Genomic DNA, 20,618 nt, shown 5'->3' with positions numbered 1-20,618 from the left:
TTAAAATATTGATTGAAATTTCTGCGTAATTCTAAAACTTGTCCGCGTAAATGTAGTCACTAACATCATAACAAAAAATTTACCAGACCATCAACACCACTACTTCTAATCCATTACCGACTTAAACTCCAGTACCAACTACGAATTGAATTGTCAAAGATGTTTGGATCCTCAGGCCAGCAGAATGCAGGCAATAACAATTGGGGAGCATCCACGGGATTTGGAAAACCGTCAGGACTCCTTGGGATATCAACGTCCAATCCAGGCACTCCTTCACTAAGTCTAAACAATACTAATAAATCTTCATTGTTTGGGAATAGTAATAGACTGGCAGTTTCTGCACCAACTGCACCAGCTGCATCAACGAGTTTATTTGGAAATAGTGCTCAGCCATCGGGAGGATTGTTTGGAAATAGTTCTCAACCAGCTGGTGGATTATTTGGAGCTAGTGCTCCACCAGCTGGAGGATTATTTGGAAACACTTCGACCAGTACCGGAGGAGGATTGTTTGGTAATTCCAAACCAGCAGCACCAGCAGTACCGGCCGGTGGTTTATTTGGTAGTCTGCAAGCACAACAGCAACAACAGCAACAGCAGCAACAGCAGCAACAACCATCTGTCAGTACTGCCAATCCGTACAACTACAATAGTGTAATCACCAATATTCAAAACTCGCTAAGTAACATGCCTGATTCCGTTACTCATAACTTGTTTCAAGAGCCTGCCAAAGATACAGCTCCTAAGCGTAGATATTCGTACTTGGAAAGGAAATCGGATATCACTGCATCTGCATCTGCATCTTCAACTTCAACTTCAACTTCAACTTCAACTTCAACTTCAACTTCAACTTCAACTTCAACTTCAACTTCAAATTCAAATTCAAATTCAAATTCATCCTCATCCATCTTATCCACACTAGGGAAAACATTCCGAATCTTCAGAAACCCTACTTCATCATTGGCCAGTCTAGGCCAATCATTTAAGGGGATATTTTCCGATTCTAACTATGTGGATTCCAAAATCAAACGAACCATAACAGCACAAACTTCACAAAATAAAGTTAATAAACCATTTTCAAAATCGGTGGCTTCAAGACATGCTGGAAGTATGAAACGGTTGGTAATTAAATCCAAGCCCATAAAGTTTCATTTAATTGACGCTAATAGAGTCATTGCTGCCAAGAAGAGAAAGGTTATTCCCCATGTAGTTCTGTCTGATAAATTATTGGCAGAGAAGTATTATTCATCTGAAGATGATGATGATAGTGATATAGAAATTGAACCATCAAGAGAAAACATTAGTCGTTATCCCTATAAAATCAATGGAGATAATTCTTCATCTAAAGCTATTGTTGGAGAAAGTGTTCAAACTCCTCCACCATTAACTAATGAAAATAACCTTGGAAAGGAAACTAATGGATATTGGTGTACTCCTAGTATAAAGGAATTAACATCTAAGACCATAGATGAACTTAAAGTCATTGAAAACTTCATTGTAGGAAGAGTTGGATTTGGTCAAGTTGCTTATAATTTCCCCGTAGATTTATCGGAAATAGCTATTAGAGCTAAAGCCAATAATATTTCTATTGAAGATCAATTATTTGAAAGGACTATCAGTATAAAACATAAATTTCTTTTGGTCTATGTTAATGAGGAAGAAAAACCTCCACTTGGAATGGGATTAAATGTTCCTGCTACGGTTACTTTAGAAGGAGTCGGACCCAGTGATAAATCCGTGTCGGCCTCTGATCATATTAAATATTTACAACTGAGAACTGGAATGGAATATGTTACTTATGATCCCATCACTCATGTGTGGGTGTTTAAAGTTAAACATTTTAGTGTTTGGGGTCTTGTCGAAGAAGCTGATGAAGCTGATGATCCTGACTTTTTAATTGGAATGAAAAGAAGACAAGATCTTCTTGAAGAACAGCATGAATTAGAATATTCTCGGCTTTATTCGAATGAAGCCTATCTAAAGGAAATTAAAAAGCAAAAAGTAGAAATTGAAACTAGAGATTTACCGGGGAATTGGACTAGTTCTAATGATAAACCATTAAATATCAAACGAGGTTTAGTGGCTAAAGAAATCGAACAACAAATTAATCTGTATAATAATCTTGAGACTGAGAATGTATTGAGTCAACATGTTAATGATATAAGTATTGAAGATAATTATGAATCAGATGATTCATTAGATAATGTACTGGAAGAAAGTGTCCGTAGTGAAATTCAAAAAGTCGATTACTTAAAACAATTGGTATCTTATCTTCCTCGAGATACTAATTTCAATGAGATAGTGGAAGAGAAGGCTTATGAACCAGAAATATCTAATGATGACATATTCAATACTATTCAAACAAGACCTAATCTTCCTGTATCAGAAGATTGGTTGGTTCAATTAGAATTAGCTAATGATTTAAATTCTTGTTTGACTCCGTTTGCGGCTTCCCCGAAATCCAATAAGGGTAAAGTTTCCATCAATACCGTTGATGAATTATTATTTGCTGATTTTAATAAGTCACTTCTTGATAAAGATAGTGTATCCACTCCTAATACATATGAATCAAAAGTAAAGAATATCGAGAGCTTCGATGAGTCGTTTAATGCTTATGTCAGGTATATTATTTCTAATCTATTGGCTCAATCTCCCGTATCTCAAAGATCAAATGGATTCCCAGTAGTACAGACTAATGGATCTATTACTTTTGGAGCATTTGCAAAGGCAGGAGCTGAGGAAATGTTACTTTCGTTGTCTTCAACACTTTTTGATACTCAAACCAATCAAACTTCTAATCTTATGGGAGAAAATCCTCAAATGATTTCTCATGTTTCTGAACTCTATAAAAAGAAGGCCTTTGGAATCTGGTTGAAATCATTTAATAGTAAAAGTATCCAATTACTATTAGACCAGAACAAATCTGAGCCATTGGAATTGGTATTTTCTTATATATGTTCAGGAGATATTAAAGCTGCTTGTGAAACTGCTATTTCTTCTAATAATTCACATTTGGCTGCTATATTAACTTTAGCAGATTCTAATGATTCTTATGTTCAACAAGCTGCATTGGCTCAAGTTGATACTTGGATTGAAAACAATAGTATTGAATACATTCCTCAACCTATAGTAAAGATCTATAAGATTCTCTCTGGTAAGTTTGATGATGTTATTGAAACTTTACCATGGAATATATCTTTGGCTATTAATTTATTCTATGGTAAATCAAGTTTAACACTTGAAGATATTATTAATAATACTGTTGATGGTATAGATATTCAATCTTTAGGAGAATCAGTGGCAGTTATAGATGCGTTGAAATTATTCTATCTATTACAAACTCAGAAGAAAGAAGTGGTTCTTAAGAGAATTAGAAATACTTCATTAAGTAAAACTATGAAATGGTTATACTACAAATTAATTTCTCTGAATACTCGAGGATCTGATTTCGATGAATTAACTTATGATTTGGGTAATTTGTTACATCAAAGGGGGTTATGGAAACAATCCTTATATGTTTATTCGCATTTATCAGATGATGAAAAGGCAAAGGATGCCATTAGAAATGTTATTATTCAAAATACAAATAGTATTAAAGGACCAGATTATGATGAAGAAACTTATTTAGTAAATACTTTAAAGATTCCTCATAGACTTATTTATGAAGCCATTGGTATTAAAAATCATACTGAAAAGAAATATTGGGAAGAATGTGAAGCTTATACTGTGGCACAATTATGGGAAAATGCTCATAATACCATAGTAAAGGAATTAGGTCCATCTACAGTTATTTCAAATAATCAAGATTTAATTAATAACTTCTTAGCTTTATTATCCAAATTCCCTGAATCAGGTTTAATTATTCCTGATTGGAATCGAGGAGCAGGTATTTATTATAAGTACTTTGAAGTCTTGAAAAATCCTAATAGCATTACCGATTTAGTCTTCTTGCTTGCTAATATTCCTCGAGCTATAGAATCATCTACTTTCTTATCAAAGGCTGCATTGAAGATTATCTCTAAAAAAGTGGGAGATTTAGCTATCAATCATTCCAACAGTATCGATGGAATACAGCAAAAGGTTCAATCATTAGTATTAGGATCATCGGATCGTAAATATTTTGATATCCGTTTACAACTGATCTCTGCATAGTATATAGATTTATCTTTCCTAATAAATGTGCATTATTAATTTACAATTTCCCAAATTGTCTTGGGCAGGTTACGAGAATAGCTGAAGATATTTTAAAAAGTGTATTTTGATTTCGAATTGCGAGTTTAGTGTGACATTGTACTAATCAGGATGGCTTGAATTTAATCCCACTATTAGTGTCATGGTTACTTATTATGATGCTATATAAGCTGTATTAGATAAACTAAAACTTTTAATAAAAACAATAAATTTTGCAACCGCGACTTCTATAAATTGTACGACATTTTGGACTTTGCCTGTATACAGACTCACAGAAAAAGAAATTATCTCTAGCTATTACTAATAGTTACCAAAGTTAATGTATGATCTACTGACTAATTATATAGTAGAATAATAAATTAAACAGGTTAGGTTATGGCACCTTCAAGAGATATTGAAAAGACTCAGTTACAGGCGCCCGAACCAGAGCATTGTCCTGGACCTGAGTCAGAAGCAGCAGGTAAAGATGATGCTTGTCAAGGATGTGCTAATCAAGATATTTGCTCATCCCAATTACCAAAAGGTCCAGATCCGGATTTACCATTAATAAATAAAAGATTAAGACAAATAGATCATAAGATATTAGTATTATCTGGGAAGGGAGGTGTTGGAAAATCTACATTTACTTCTATGTTATCATGGGCATTAGCTGCCGATGAAGATATAGAAGTAGGAGCCATGGATTTAGATATTTGTGGACCTTCATTACCAAGAATGTTAGGAGCGGAAGGTGAATCAGTTCATCAATCTAATTCTGGATTGTCACCTGTATATGTAGCAGATAATTTAGGATTAATGAGTATATCATTTATGTTACCAGATCCAGATTCAGCAATTATTTGGAGAGGAGCTAAAAAGAATGGATTAATAAAACAATTTTTAAAGGATGTAAATTGGGGAGATCATTTAGATTATTTGGTAGTTGATACCCCACCTGGAACATCAGATGAACATCTTTCAGTAACATCTTATATGAAAGAAGTTGGTATAGATGGTGCATTAATTGTAACTACTCCACAAGAAGTAGCATTATTAGATGTACGTAAAGAAATTGATTTTTGTCGTAAAGCAGGAATTAAAATTCTTGGTTTAGTAGAGAATATGTCAGGATTTGTATGTCCAAATTGTAAAGGTGAATCACAAATATTTAAACCAACCACTGGTGGTGGGGAGAAATTATGTCAAGATTTAAATATCCCATTCTTAGGTTCTGTACCTTTAGATCCTCGTATTGGAAGGTCGTGTGATGCTGGTCAGAGTTTCTTTGATAATTATGCTGATTCTCCAGCTGCAACTGCTATTTTAGATGTGGTGGATGCTTTAAGAGATCTGGTAGAATTAAATGTTTCCAATTTAAGTATATGACAACTTTATGTTGTTATAGCCCTTACCATTATATATTATGTACTATAGCCTTAGATTTATTTAATTATTATTAAATATATACGCACCAAAAGCATCTACGCAATTGCGCACCAAATTAAGTAATGTTTACCCATAAACTAAACTATATATGAACGTATAATTCGGGGATAACCATGGGTATAGATATAGAAAGCATAATAAAGTCAAACAAGTACTTTAAGGAATCTCGGTTGAGATCATTGTACTCGGATTTTGAACATCAGAAGCATCTTAATCCCGAAGGATATGAAGCAAATATAACGGCATGGAATGATCTTCTACGTGATCTCTTACAAACACATGTATTTGATGATTCAGTGGTATCATTTCCAACATATAATCCTGATTTGGCTACTTTATTGAAGATTCCAATCTATGGGAAACCATTATCGTTAGGAATTATACTTCGTGAACTTGTTAAAAGTCATTCATTAATACCTTATTCATATTATAATTCTGGTAATCAATCATATTTAAAAGTACTCGATAAAACTTATAAGTTGGACGATTACCTATCTCCGACCTCCTGGATCAAATGGGGGTTGACTACTGTGGGTTTGGGTAGTGAATTTAATGCTACAACATCAAATGGAGAACTTAAGCATGAACGATATATATCGTGGGATTTGTTAACCAAAGTGGGGAATGAAATATGGAATCGTATAGAATCAGATATTCTTCAAATGGGTACTCACTCCTGTGAATTATCAGATAATCAAAGATTATTCGACTTTATGAAAAAAGTCCATCCAACTCTTACTAAGTTTGATTGCGAACTTATATTGACATACCTCTCGAGAGATGTTGGTAAGTGTAAGTTATTAAGGCAAGATAATAAAGTGTTTATTAAATTCTCATCTGGTAATATAACAAAGGAAGATATTGGAATTATAAATTTAGAGACAAGTCTATTCAACATTAATAAGAGGAATGAACAATTAGAGGGTAAGATTAAAGATATTGATCAGAAGTTAAAGGAAAGTTTCCAAATCAACAATAAGGGAGATAAATTAACTCGTCAACGACATTTACTTCGTCTAAGGAAGATTCTTCAATCTTCACTTAATCACAGTTTGGGTTCCTACAATGAGCTTCATCAGGTATTACTTAAAATAAATGATTCAACTCAGAATATTAATGTATATGAACAGTTGGTATCTTCCACATTTATCTTAAAGGATTTAAATGCGAGTGTAGATTTTGCCAATATAGAGGAAGTTAAACAAGAATTACAACTGGAATTTGAAAAGTCAGATGAAATCTCAGAAGCTTTGGGTAAAGATTTACGTGATGATGTTGATATAGAACAAGAGTTACAAGCCTTAGATGAAGAAGTTAATGGTAGTAAGTCTGAGTCTGCACAAGCTATAGATTCCGAATCTTCTGAACTCATTGATAAGTTAAAGAACTTAAATATAGACACGACAAAGCCTAAAGTTCTGGAGTCACCTGTGGAAACCAAACGAGTTGCTTTAAGTGTACAAGATCACATATAGTTTCAAGTTTAAATTAGATTAAATAAAAATATACAAAGCTAAATAAAGTATTTATATTTAAATATGGAAGAATATTATAGCAATATGACTGAGAATTAAAAAAAAAAAATAACTTTGACATGTGCTTACGAATCTTTTAACTTAAAATGTGGAGGATTTGTTGATATAAATAATTCAATTCAACTTCAGTAGTATTTGAATTTTTAATACCAGTAAGAATTGGTTCACTCTCTTTTATTAAAGCTTTTATATCATCATTACTGCATTCTAATAACTGTAAAATAGTCCATAATGCAATATGTTCAAAGGTAACACTACCACTTTGTAAAAATCTTAATAAAAACCCATAGATACCTTCATCAGGTTGATTCCAATTATTTAAAATATATTTTCCATGCTCTTCTGATACTTTTGAACATAAATTAGCTAAAGCTGCAGCTGAATTACCACAAACTTCACCATTTTCACTGAATGTAAGAGGAATAAGTACATCTATTAAATGACTTTCATATAATTGAGGTTTTAAATCATCAGCCAAAGCTAAAATAGCAAAATATGCTGAAATTTCCAGTTGAACTGATAATGGTAATTTTAATACTAATTCTTCACATTTTGATAAAGCACCTGCTTGTATTAATGCAGTTCTATTATTTTCACTTGATGCAGCTAAATTTCTTAATGTTGAAACAGCATGACATTGAATTTCTTCATCATTATAATCTAATAAAACAATTAAAGGTTTTAAGAAGCCAGCTTCAATAATCAAAGCTTCATTTGATGGATGAATTGATAAATTTCTTATACAAGCTACTGCAGCTAATAATAAAGGTTGATGATTACAAGTTAATAATTGAACTAAATGTGGTAATGCACCTGCTCTTACTATTTCTACTTGATAACCTGAATCTGATGCTAAATTTCTTAAAGCTAATGTTGCTTGACATTGAATTCTTGGTGATGGTGAATCCATTAAATTTACTAATTGAGATATTAATTTTGGTTCTGTACTAGCTAATTTTTTTCTATTGGCTTCATCAACTGCAATATTTGATAAAGCAGTTGTACAATAATATTGAACATCAGAATCTTCATTAGATAATAATGATACTAAAACTGGAACTGCACCTGCATTAACTAATTCTTGTCTATTTTCATTTGAATGGGTCATATTTAAAAGTGCTCCAGTTGCATTTCTTTGAACTCTTATATCTTTTGATTTAGCTAATTTTGTTAATGGAATTAAAGCTCCACATTTAGCAATTTTTAATTTATTATCATCTTGAGTAGCCAAATTTGTTATACAACCAACGGCATTACATTGAACTTCGATATTTGTTGACATCATTTGTCTAATTAATGGTTCTAATCCACCCATTTCAACTATTAAAATCTTATTTTCAGTATTAACAGCCAAATTTCCTAAAGCTCCACAAGCAGCTCTTTGAACTTCTGAATCATTACTTTGTAATAAAATAAGAATTGGTTCTAATACATCTCTATTGACTTCTCTTACATCTTTTTCTGTAATTTCTGCAAATGCTAATGCTGCACTTCTTTGTAAATCGATATTTTCTGAATATACTAAAGTACTTAATGCTCTTAACGGTCCATTACTAAAGAAGTCAACATCAGACCTATTTTCCAAATATTGTAAAAGTGCTGAGATGGCTTCTCTTTCATTTTCTGCTAATAATAGCTGGGGATGATTGCCATCGCTAGTAAATGAACCTAAGCAACTACAACAAGCACCCATGATTTTGTCGTATTTGATATATTATGTCGTAAAAAATTTCTCAATCTACTACAAATAAGTTAATTTTAATAAAAATATATGTCACTCTAGACTGACGTGATTCTATCTGGTATGGGCTGGGCTGGTCTGGTCTCGCTCGTCTTCTATCACGCACTGATGATTGGGGGAGCAACAAGATAAATTATTGCTCGGTAAAATACAAGTTGAATTGACTAAAGGTAAGAAAGTGTGTCGTGTATTATTTCCAATACGTTTGGTGAATATTACGAAAGACTTATTTATTGCTTGTATTAAATTGCTAATATAATGGTTGGGCTTGCTTATACTTCTCAAATTAAATTGTCGTCACATTGGCAGTGTCTCTCAATGTCTCCCTGGGAAAATTCCTAGACACTATGCAGGTCAGGACAACAAAAACGCGACATCTTAAGCGTATTTCCTAATCAGGATGTATAATGAATTGCTATCAAATCTGGAGAAGGAGGAGATGAGAAGAAGAAGACCTCACCATGGATTTTTTAGACTTTTTAGTTAGAGTTGAGTAGAGGTCACAAGTCACAAGTTTTAAATGTTGAAATTCACAATTCACTAAGTTATAGTTTTAATGAATATTAATAAGAACTTGGCACTTACATTTAAATAGTTAGGATACTCAGGTTATAGTTACCTTATATTGATTCATTAATGCCTAACTAGTCTACAACAATTGAACGATCTCTGCATCAAAACTCTATATTTAGAAAACGTTGTAAATAACAGTAATAAACAAAGCAAAAAACCTCGTGTAACTGTTACACAAACTTGTGTATCTTACTTGTCGTTCACCATGGAATTTCTTCGCCTTTGTAATCTAAGAATTTACCAGTATCTTCAGGCTTCAACCCTTGAACGACTTTGACAACTCCAGTAGTACTTTCATCAGTACTGATACTATTTGCTTCGAAAAAGTCCAAAAGACCCATTCTAATAACTGCTGTTTTAGCGCCTTCTGTTGCAACAGCTCCAGGATGTAAAGCAACAATTGTAAATCCCTTATCTTTCAACTCAAAACTAAATTGTAGAACTGCATAGTTCAAAGCAGCCTTTGATTGACCATAACTTGAAGTTGGGATTGAATAATTCGATAAAGAAGCTGCCAAAGTACTAATAAAGATAGCCTTCTTTGTTTCCTTTTCCAATAAGTACTTGTACACTTTTTTGAAAATCAAAATTGGACCTACGGCATTTACTTCAAAATGTCTTCTTAAGTTTTCCCCATCAGTCTCAAAAAGTGAAGGCTTATTTTCAAAAATTGCAGCATTTGAAATGAAGGTATCAATTCCCTTAATTCCTAAAGCCTCTAATTGTTTATCAATAGTATCGATAGATTTTTCAGAAGCAAAATCTAATTGAATAATTTTGATGTTAGATAACTTTTCAGCTAAAGCATGTAATCCTTTGGAATTGGATAAATCTCTGGCAGTGGCGATAACGACATTAGCAGAATTGGCTTCGGCAAATTTCTTAGTCAATTCGAGACCAATACCACGAGTAGCTCCAGCAATTAAATAAGTTTGTTGAGTCATGATTGTTAAGTTGGGATTGTGAATATATACTTGTTTTATTAACTACATAGAATTAAACCACATCGATATGGCAGTGTATTTATAATTCAACTCTACACAATCAAGCCAACTCATGAATATACTGCTGAATAATATCAACATATTATCACCGAGTAGTAAAGATCATAGAAGGTTCTAACTACAGGAAATAAATATTCTATCAAGTGTGGCAATTAGTAATTGCAACCCCATAAAGTATGCACTAACTTTAAATCCACGAAAATCCGGATCAGGCAATGCTCGGTGGTTGTGAAATTGTGGTTGTGAAATATAAACACCGAGTGCTCCTAATACCGTCTCAAAAAATATTAGTAATTCATACTACACATACAGTAAATTGTATAGTATACATCATACATCCTGTACATTATACATACGTACATACATAGATTCATTCAATATCTCACATTGATATATCAAGGAACTCGGGATCAAATTCCGTCATATTTGAGAAAACAGGATTGTAGAAAGTATAATATTTGTCATGAATGAGATTGAACAAGCTTCTATCCATATTGTATTTCCAATTCCCGAGACCGAACAATTCGTAGTTATAGTTCCTAAACCAGATAACAAAATTAATCCATAAGTTTGCATCGTAGTATAATTGGAACCGTGCCATATTACACAAGCATGAATATACAAATAAGATTCTGAGTGCATAGAAATTCTTTTCATGAACTAAGTCACAGAAATCATTATTTATTAATACCAACCATCTGAATAATGGAACTGTATAATGTTTTTTATCAGCTCTGTATATACAAATCTGAAGTAATTCAAGTACACTCAACACAGCATCATAATCATTACTAGATTTGTTATCTTTATCAAGATCTGGATAAAACATTTCTAGATCTCGCTTAAGATTAATAATAAGTGGGAATGTACTTTCTTTAACTGAAGGTACTCTTTTAGGCTCATTAACCACAAAAATTCCACTAAATTCATTAGTGCTAATTGCTGGGTAACTAGTTAAAAACATATTTCTTAAGCTTTGACTGATATTAAGATAGTCAGCTTCACTTCCGTCAAAACATACTAATGGCACTAAATCATGGGGTTGGAGTCCCAAGAATCCAAAGATTAATATACTAGATATAACTAATTCTTTGGCTAATTGATCTTCTGGAACATATGGTCCATAAAATAATTGTTTGTGTTTCGAAATAAGAGCATTCTTGCTAGAGATTGAGTTTGAAAAATATTCCGATGTCTTAACAAATAACTTGTTTCTTTCTGATTTCGAAATTTGTCCATTTGTATTGTGATATTTTAAAGTCCCAACATCATAACGGCGTCGAATTTCTTGATTATCTTCTATTTTCAATTGTTCTAAATCACAGAAGGGGAACAAATTGATACAAGCATAGGCAAAGATACAATCTCGGACCAATTGACTTTCTATGAATAATTTTGGAACTTTATTAGCCCATACGTCATGAACAGCTGGATTCTGTCCAAAGGTAAAGCCAAATATGCAGAAATTATGAAAGAAATTAAGTAATCGTAATTCAAATGTAGATAAATTTAACTGTGTCGTAGTTTGATTTAATGCTAATGATTTTACGAGATTCTGCTGTGATGAACTTTCTTTAACTGTAAAATAATGTTCGGCACTACCAAACAATTTATCAAAATTATTAGGTCCTGAAGTTCCAACTATAACACTACTTGAAGATTTAACAACATATGGTTTAAATTTTATTTGATGTGGTGTATCTGGATAAATACATTCACGATTCGTATGTTGGCAATATTCGCAACTAGGTTTTGCTTCATTACACTTTATTCGAAGTTTTTTACAACTCAAACATCCCAATCTTGATTTCGTGCCTACAAGCCTACTATTGTTATAACTATTTGACATTGTTGATTAGTTGATCTATATCTATCGATCATGTTAATTGTTGAATTGTTCTTTAAACGAGGCCGTGCTTATTTAAAAGCACACGTTATCACCGAATGGCCTTTAAGAGGTGGCTTAAAGTTTTGGTCATGTGACCAAATTTTATCTTATCAATAGATAATTTCCAACTCCTCCTATCAATTGTATACGGCATAAAGTGAAGTAAATTCCCTGTCTGAAAGATACTATTAAGCTGCCAGTCACACATTCTAATACCCTAGTTGTAGTGAATTATCTATAGCCTTTCCTGTTACTAGTCTAAGTAGCTTGATACTGAAATACCTTACTATTTACCATCTCTTAAGCTTTTATCTAAGCCTTATTAGTTTAACTATGTGGATTGATACTTTCATATTTCCGACAGACAAATTCAAAATTTGTCTGTTTAATTTTCTACAAATTTTAGGTTGAACAAATCATTCTATGTCAAAAGCTCTCTAAAGTTTCTCGGGATTTGAGTTGAAATTTGGGAAAAATTGCAGCCATTTCATGTCAAATCACGTGCTGGAAATCACGTTTTCCGGCATATAAGGTCCAAAATTAGCCCACGCGATTTTCCTAACAAATCTATTTTTCAACAAATTGGAGGGTTGGCCGAGTGGTCTAAGGCGGCAGACTTAAGATCTGTTGGACGGTTGTCCGCGCGAGTTCGAACCTCGCATCCTTCATTATTTTTTTCTATTTCTTCTTATAGTTTTTTAGTTACTTTACCACTTTTTGCAACCTTATTAAATATTAAATATTTTATATTGATATTTTTTTAAATTCCTATAAAAACTAAACTATTGTTGGACAGGCATCGAAGTAGATGGCTTTAAAATTTCATCATCTACAGTACTAGATTTCCAGGAAGCAGTAATAGTTTTTGGTTTGGTTAAGAAAGTAATACCACTCTTACCGTAAAAGTTCAAGTCACCCAAGAATGACCCTCTAGAACCAGTGAATGAAAACATTGGTAATGGAACTGGAATTGGAACATTAACACCTACTTGTCCGACATCAATTCTTTTAGTGAAATATTGTGCTGAAGATCCAGAAGAGGTAAAGATAGCAACACCATTACCATATTTATTAGCATTAATTAATTCAATTGCTTCATCAATAGTATCAACATTTACAACAGAAAGAACAGGAGCAAAGATTTCTTCATCATAAGCTCTTTGACCTGGCTTAACATTAGTTAAAATAGTTGGTCCTAAGAAATTTCCCTTTGAAAATCTTTCTTCTGATGCTTTATAATCTCTACCATCTAAAGCAAGAACTGCACCATTCTTTACAGAATCTTCAATAATATCTTTAGCTTTAGTTAAACTACCTGGATTAATTAAAGGACCTAAATCACTACTTTTATCAAAACCACTTCCTGTCTTTAATAATTTAGCATCATGAACAATATCACTAATCCATTCCTTGGTTTTACCAACAGTAACTAAGACAGAAATAGCCATACATCTTTGACCAGCAGCACCAAAAGCAGCACCATTAAGAGCATTTATAAATTGTTGCTTTGGAGCATCTGGTAATACAACTAAATGATTCTTAGCACCTAAATTAGCTTGAACTCTTTTACCTAAAGAAGTACCCTTTTCATAAATATATTTACCAGCTTTATCACCACCAACAAAAGTTAATGCTTTAATTCTTGGATCTTCAATTAATTTATTAACAGTATCATGTTTACCATGAACAATATTAAGAACACCAGGTGGTACACCAGCTTTAACAATTAATTCTGCAATAATTAATGCAGCACCAGGAACTCTTTCAGATGGTTTTATAACAGCAGTATTACCAGTAACTAAAATTAAAGGTAAAGACCATAAAGGTACCATGGCAGGGAAATTAAATGGACAAATTGATGCTACAACTCCTAAAGGTTCACGAATCATTTTAGTTTCCATATCAGTTGAAACTTCTAAAGTTTCACCTTTTAAATCATTTGTAATATTAACAGCAGCTTCAGCAACTTGTAAACCTCTAGTAACATCACCTTGAGCATCAACAAAAGTTTTACCTTGTTCTAATACAATTACCGAAGCAATTCTATCTAAATTTTCTCTTAATAATTGAACAAATTTAAAGGCAATTCCTTGTCTTTTTATGACTGAAAATTCCTTCCAAATCGGGAAAGCCTTTGCGGCCGCTTCAATTGCTTCTTCTAATTCTTGAGGTGTAGATTGTGGAACTTTTGATACTACATAATTAGTGGCAGGATCATGAATATCAAACCATTCTTTTGATTCTGATTTAAAGAATTGATTATCAACAAAACTTGGAGTTATATATGGTTCGGTATTAGGACTAGTATGATCTGTGGGGTAAGATGTTAAACTAGACGATAAATTAATGGAACTTTTACTTGACCACCGTAAAAATTGTCCGGCAGGTTTAGCCAATCTAACAGATGTTAATTGCGTAGCTCTATACATCATTGCAATTGTTTATTAATACTATAAAATATATAATTCATTTACTATCTTCGTAGAATTTCAATGGTCTTTATAGCAGTTAGTTCAAGTGGGTTGGTTCCTGTATGTATCCGGCAAGCGATATCCGCACTCCCCTCCTGCCGACCTGCACACACGACTCCGCTAATGGCCAACATTAATTTTTCATATGGCCCCGTAACTTCAATTAACCATGGAACTTCCGTGAGGGTGAGGTTTGCCATTTGGGTTGGGAAAGTATGGGGTTCGTCTAACATTAATTTACCAATAGATGAATAGACATAGCAGTGAGAATATAGATTAATTAGGAGAGAATTAAACAATTAGACTTTTTAGAACAGTGTAGTGGATTGAACTCCGTTGCCGCAATAGTTAAGCCTTATTGGCTATAATTTTTTGCAATCGTTCGGCCATCGTTTCCCTTACTGTGGGTACAGATTGCTACTAATTAGAGTTGTAATTAAGCACGTAATATAGTATGGGATAATGCAGATAGTGCATACAGTGCATACAGTGCATAATTAGTGGAATTAGCGTATAGTGTATAGTAGTGTAGTATATTGTAGTGTAGTATATTGTATATAGTATATTGTATATAGTAGTGTACTACAAGCAGTGTAAAATTAGCGGATAAGATTTTGTGTATTGTATTTAGCAGTATTGTCTTTGGTATTACAGTAGTATAACCAGTGTATTACAGTAGTAAGTAATGTATTACAGTAGTAAGTAATGTATTACAGTAGTAAGTAATGTATTATAGTATATTGTAATGTATTATAGTATTATCGTAGTAAATAAGTAGTCTACCATACGCAGCGCAAGTAGTATAAGTATAAGTATAAGTATAAGTATAAGTATAAGTAGTGTATTAATATTAATCTAACTAATATATGTCTAACTTTTAATCTAGCTAATGTTGATAATGCTCTTCATTCCATAAATCATAATACAAATCAAGTAAACAGGAACTACTCCAAGCTTGTGTAGGGCTTGAGTCATAACAAATTTCCCCATTTTTGTTAGTTAACTCAGTTAATCCTGCCCATGGACTGTCCTTTATCCATTTAATATGACCTTGAATTCTCTCATTAATTTCCGTTAATATCTGAATAGATGGATCTCCTTCATTAGTTTTACAATCAGTAGCATGTAAATAATGGAATAATAAAAATGATCTAATAAAATATCCAAATACCCATACCCATTCTGGTCCTTGATGATAATTTCTACCTTTTGAAGTAGCAAAATCATCACTATCTTCACTATTATTATAATATGGTCGATAATTCCAATCACTTGGATCTAATGTAGCCATTCCAACTGGTCCTCTAATAGCCTTATCAGCAATTCTTAAACAACTCAAGGCATTGGCCGGAGTGAATAATTCAGGTGCAACTATCATGGCAATCGGGAAATTTGGTCTTAATTGATAATCTTCAAACGGTTTACCGGATCCATATAAATCTTTATAAACTCCTCTACGATTAACCAAAGAACTATCAATAACATACTTGTGATCATCATTTGGATCAGTAGGAATAAAGAAATGCTTTTCAAAATTGTCTTGAAGCAATTGTTCCCAAGCTTTCAAAGTAATCTTAGATCCATCGGGTTTTTCAACCTCGGTATAGGGGAATAGGTTTTGTTCATGTAATTTATTAACAAATCTTAAGGCACTCTTTAAGAGTCCCTGTAATTCAACCGCAGCTCCATCTCTTGGAGTTCCGGGAATCCCCTTAGATCCAGCTCTGGCACTTTCACCCATCTTATCCATCCAAGTCCCACAATTAAATTGAGATCCACCGCGAACTAACCCAGTATTCCAGTCAATCCCCACCTCTACATTAAACCCTTCATCTTTCATTTGGGAATCTAAATTAGGTCCAGCATTTGCTTCACGATATTTAATCCCCTTGGCATGACGCAGTAAGATTTCATAAATGATATCTCTAATGGAAGTCTTATAACTAAAGGCTCTTTCGTCAGTATATGGAATCCAAGTATCATCTAAGGGAAATCTTCTAGATACTTCTTCATCAAGAATCTTTATACCATTGGGTACATAAGTTATATATTCTTGAATGGCTTGTAAAAAGAACCAAGCGGCATCTCGAGCATTATACCGAGGATTTCTTCCCGCATCTAATAAATTAGGAATTAATCCATGTTTTAAAGTCTTCGCAAATCCCAAAATATGATTCTTTGCATCATCAAATCTTCCGGTTACAATAAATAATCCTCTAAAGGATATAAATACATCTCTACCCCAACATCTCATATAATCATTACTGAAATGTGGTAATCCAGCTGCTATACTTGGAACTTGTTCTAAAGGTAATAATGAAGTATTATTCATTTTCCCTACCATTTGAACAGAGGTTAATGCCAAACTTTGGACAAAGTTAGTAGCCTTTTGAATCTCAGGACTGAATAATCTTAACACTCTAAATCTAGCGCCTTCATAAGCAATCCCCACCACAAGAGCAAAATAGTGAGGTCTTAAGAAATAAGGAGCTTTCTTAATGGCTTGAATTCGACTTCTAAGCCATTCCTGAAACTTGGCCAAATTGCCAGAGGATTTAGCATACTTATCCAATCGATTAACTATATAATCCAACGCCCATTCACCATCTCGAATATGATTACAAATAGCATGACCTAAATTATTCTGCCAAATCACATGCTTTAACGCAGTATTCCATCCTTCTAATCCAGCATATACTAAAGTTCCATATTGAGGAATATTATAAACATTTTCTTGTCCAGCACTGGCATCTAATTCTTCGGGTGAACTCTTATAAAGAATGGCATTTAAATCATATAAATCTAAACCCAATGAAGCTTCAATGGCTCCTTCTTTTACATAATGATCTAAATCCTCATCTACTCCGGGAATTTCAGTAGAAAATACAGCTATTGAGCCCGGAATAAAACTTTCATCAACTTTAATAATCGATTCTTTACCATTAAATTCAATTGAAGGTGATGGTAATTCTTCTAATTTGGTAGGAACTCCTGTCAAGAATTCCTCATCCCTTTCATAATCTCCTGTTTTCTTAAGGGTATAACTAAATTCGTGTTTAACTATAGTTCCACTTAAGATTACTGGAGATAAGATTTGCGGAGATTGATGATTATTAAATTTCGATCTCGCAATTAAAAACCATCCTTTCCCAGTCTTAGCATTATGTCTTTGAATGGTAATGTATTGATCTTCATGATGAATATACATTTCATGATCTCTTAATACATCTGAACTTTCCGATGCCAATTCTTTTCTGATTTCATGTAATTTGGCCTTTACTATACCAATTCCATTATTAGAATCAACATTATATTGTCGATGTTCAGTGACAAGATTTAATAAATGAGGATATATTTCATCATAACCATATACTGAACCAATGGCAGAAGAACAAAAGGCTACTAAGGCAGCATTAGGTAAAGTATCTTCCGGAGTTCTCTTTTGAGTTGGAGTTTCATTATCATGAGTACAATCCATAAATAATGCATGAGGTGCTTGTCTTGTTAATACTTTAGGAATTTCTAATTCAGTATATGAATCTAAATATTTATCCTTAATAGGTTCTTTATCAGCTGGAAATGAAAAATCATCTAATGGTAACCAAGTTAATGAACCAATTGGTCTACCTCCATGTTTATGAACTAATCGAGATAATTCTTGAACATTCCAGGCCTGCATGGCTTCTCTAATAAGAGAATTAATGGCTAATCTTTCAACAAAGATTTTATCCATTTCTTCTGATCCAGTAAATAATTCTGCCACTACATAAAGATTAGGATTAACTTTTCTAGCTTCATCTAAAAGATATTCTCCTACATGTAAAGGAGTTGAATGACAATTATCAATTCTAAATCCATTAAATAATGAAGCACAAATTTGAGTATATTCTTTCATTCTTTGCCATAATTCTGGAGAATCTTGCGGTCCTTCACCATATCTTAATTTTATACAATCACTCCAGACTATGACTTCTCTTCTTAAATAAGCCTTAGATTGCAGAGATGCAAAATCTACCAAGGGATTACCTCCCCAAATCCATCCATTATTGGCTAATGCCCATTGTTTACCATTTTCATCAATAAATCGAGTAAAATACAGTTCTGTTAAAGGGTTAGTTTTAGTAACTGTACCTAATTTAGGTCCATTTTCTTCTAATCTTAAGTATTTAATTCGATTTTCAAGTTGCACTTTAATGGTATGAATATCATCATCATAAGCTGCATATAATGGAGCATTAATAGCATCAATAATTTGTTCAGCTTTTCTAGATATAATGGAATATTCAATATCTTTTGATTTAAATATGGTAAATAAGATTCCTAATAATTTTAAAGAATCTAATTGATTAGCCCATCTATTTGTAAACACAATTTCTGAATGTTTATTAGAATATTTCAAGGCAAATTTCGATAAATCTACAATATTATCAAGATTTACATCATGAGGAATATCTACTGGACAAATATTATTAGTTCGATCATAATAATGTTTTCTCAAATTGGCTAAAATTTCCAATTTATTGAATACATAATATTCCCATAAATTTAATTCATCAAGAACATATTTTGATAATCCATTAACAATGATTTTTAAATCCGAATCATTCTTTATATCCGTTGGTAAATTATATTCTTGTAATTTTGAAGAAAAGTCTAATAATTTTGAATCTAATTCAATGGCGGAAATTAAATGCGGAGCCGTTTCTGCGTTATAACCTGAATTAGGAACTTGTTTAATCCAATCGGAATTATTGGCTGTATGATTCCATACCACATCAGTAATTGATAAAAGTCCATATTTTTCAAGAACAGTACTAATTAATTTGGTGGCTTCTTCATTAGTTTCAAAGATTTCCGGATCAAATTTCAATTGATCATAAATTGAATATGGAGAATTAGATTCTCCTCTTGATTGTAAGGGAGTAAAATGAATAAGATTATATCCTTTAGAAGCAACTTTAGAGAAAAACTTATCCCAATTGGATAATGGACCAATCCATTTAGATACTACTGATTCAATATTAATGGCATTAAATGGAAGATATTCATTACCAATTTTTAAATTTGGAGGAACAGTTAAATAAAACTTTTCAGTAGTTACTTGATTAGATTGAGAATCTTCATATTCAATATAATAATTATAAGATCCGGGTTTAAATACTGATACTTTTATAGTAACATCTTGATGGAATGAACTTTGAATATCATATGAATTATGTTGATGACGATCAAATGGTTTATCATAATCTAAAGGTATATTAGTGAATAAGCGTCCCTTTCTGGTGATGGGAGATGCGGCATTCAATTGAAATACTAATTGGAATAGTGGGTCTCCTAACTTATAGTCAGTAGGGAGTGCTATAGATGGTAGAATTAGTACACCATTATTAATTCCTTCACTATTGACTGGTTCTCCTGTGTTGGACAATCTTAAGAGTACTGTTCTCTTTTGTGCCATTGTGCTTGCTATTGGTGGGGGTGGGGGATGAGCTAGCGGGGCAATTGGTAATGTTTAGTGATGAGGAGTTCGGTAGTAACAGTTGAAAAGTCTAGTGAATGAAATTGGCTAGTTAGTTAACTGGTAGAGGACAATATTAGTGAATTAAATATCAATAATATGTCCAGGAGATGGGTGGCCGTTAGGTGATGCCCGCATTCCCATAGTGTAATTTTCAATTTTCCGGCCGCAATTGTGTCTCCCTAATCTTTCGCTGCATTGCGGTGCGGTGCGTATCCCTGAAATTAGAATTAGTGAGAGATTGTCGACATTGCTGGAATTTAGTGGGCTGAGAT

General features: G+C 32.8%; 8 protein-coding genes and 1 non-coding gene across 9 annotated transcripts; 4 read left to right on the top strand and 5 right to left on the bottom strand. All coding sequences in view use genetic code 12, as the record gives it.

The window, feature by feature from the left end:
- Positions 1-791: 791 nt before the first annotated feature.
- RJT21DRAFT_121715 (nucleocytoplasmic transporter) lies at positions 792-4,463 on the top strand. Its single transcript, XM_064882185.1, has one exon. It carries the CDS (start codon positions 1,108-1,110, stop codon positions 4,147-4,149), a length of 3,042 nt encoding a protein of 1,013 aa, XP_064737252.1. The 5' UTR covers positions 792-1,107; the 3' UTR covers positions 4,150-4,463.
- A 50-nt stretch (positions 4,464-4,513) lies between these two features.
- RJT21DRAFT_121714 (Mrp/NBP35 family ATP-binding protein) lies at positions 4,514-5,650 on the top strand. The gene has a single exon (XM_064882184.1). The coding sequence runs from the start codon at positions 4,564-4,566 to the stop codon at positions 5,551-5,553; it is 990 nt and encodes a 329-aa protein (XP_064737251.1). The 5' UTR covers positions 4,514-4,563; the 3' UTR covers positions 5,554-5,650.
- Positions 5,651-7,152, top strand: RJT21DRAFT_121712 (uncharacterized protein). Its single transcript, XM_064882183.1, has one exon. It carries the CDS (start codon positions 5,727-5,729, stop codon positions 7,086-7,088), a length of 1,362 nt encoding a protein of 453 aa, XP_064737250.1. The 5' UTR covers positions 5,651-5,726; the 3' UTR covers positions 7,089-7,152.
- Positions 7,153-7,156: 4 nt separating this feature from the next.
- Positions 7,157-9,251, bottom strand: VAC8 (protein anchor). The gene has a single exon (XM_064884683.1). The coding sequence runs from the start codon at positions 8,839-8,841 to the stop codon at positions 7,225-7,227; it is 1,617 nt and encodes a 538-aa protein (XP_064737249.1). The 5' UTR covers positions 8,842-9,251; the 3' UTR covers positions 7,157-7,224.
- On the bottom strand, positions 9,252-10,627 carry RJT21DRAFT_46414 (SDR family oxidoreductase). Its single transcript, XM_064884682.1, has one exon. The coding sequence runs from the start codon at positions 10,404-10,406 to the stop codon at positions 9,663-9,665; it is 744 nt and encodes a 247-aa protein (XP_064737248.1). The 5' UTR covers positions 10,407-10,627; the 3' UTR covers positions 9,252-9,662.
- RJT21DRAFT_46413 (Zn(II)2Cys6 transcription factor domain-containing protein) lies at positions 10,628-12,551 on the bottom strand. Its single transcript, XM_064884681.1, has one exon. It carries the CDS (start codon positions 12,313-12,315, stop codon positions 10,849-10,851), a length of 1,467 nt encoding a protein of 488 aa, XP_064737247.1. The 5' UTR covers positions 12,316-12,551; the 3' UTR covers positions 10,628-10,848.
- A 387-nt stretch (positions 12,552-12,938) lies between these two features.
- On the top strand, positions 12,939-13,022 carry RJT21DRAFT_t112. Its single transcript has one exon. It is a non-coding gene; the product is annotated as a tRNA-Leu (tRNA).
- ALD6 (Ald6p) lies at positions 12,988-14,836 on the bottom strand. Its single transcript, XM_064882182.1, has one exon. It carries the CDS (start codon positions 14,784-14,786, stop codon positions 13,137-13,139), a length of 1,650 nt encoding a protein of 549 aa, XP_064737246.1. The 5' UTR covers positions 14,787-14,836; the 3' UTR covers positions 12,988-13,136.
- A 788-nt stretch (positions 14,837-15,624) lies between these two features.
- Positions 15,625-20,462, bottom strand: GDB1 (bifunctional 4-alpha-glucanotransferase/amylo-alpha-1,6-glucosidase). Its single transcript, XM_064882181.1, has one exon. It carries the CDS (start codon positions 20,281-20,283, stop codon positions 15,712-15,714), a length of 4,572 nt encoding a protein of 1,523 aa, XP_064737245.1. The 5' UTR covers positions 20,284-20,462; the 3' UTR covers positions 15,625-15,711.
- Positions 20,463-20,618: the final 156 nt, after the last annotated feature.

The sequence above is a fragment of the Scheffersomyces amazonensis genome (genome assembly GCF_036850825.1).
Source record: "Scheffersomyces amazonensis strain UFMG-HMD-26.3 chromosome Unknown RJT21scaffold_5, whole genome shotgun sequence".
Lineage (NCBI taxonomy): Eukaryota > Fungi > Ascomycota > Pichiomycetes > Serinales > Debaryomycetaceae > Scheffersomyces > Scheffersomyces amazonensis.
The sequence above is the reverse complement of the archived record's forward strand: the minus strand, read 5'-3'. Positions and strand labels throughout refer to the sequence as shown.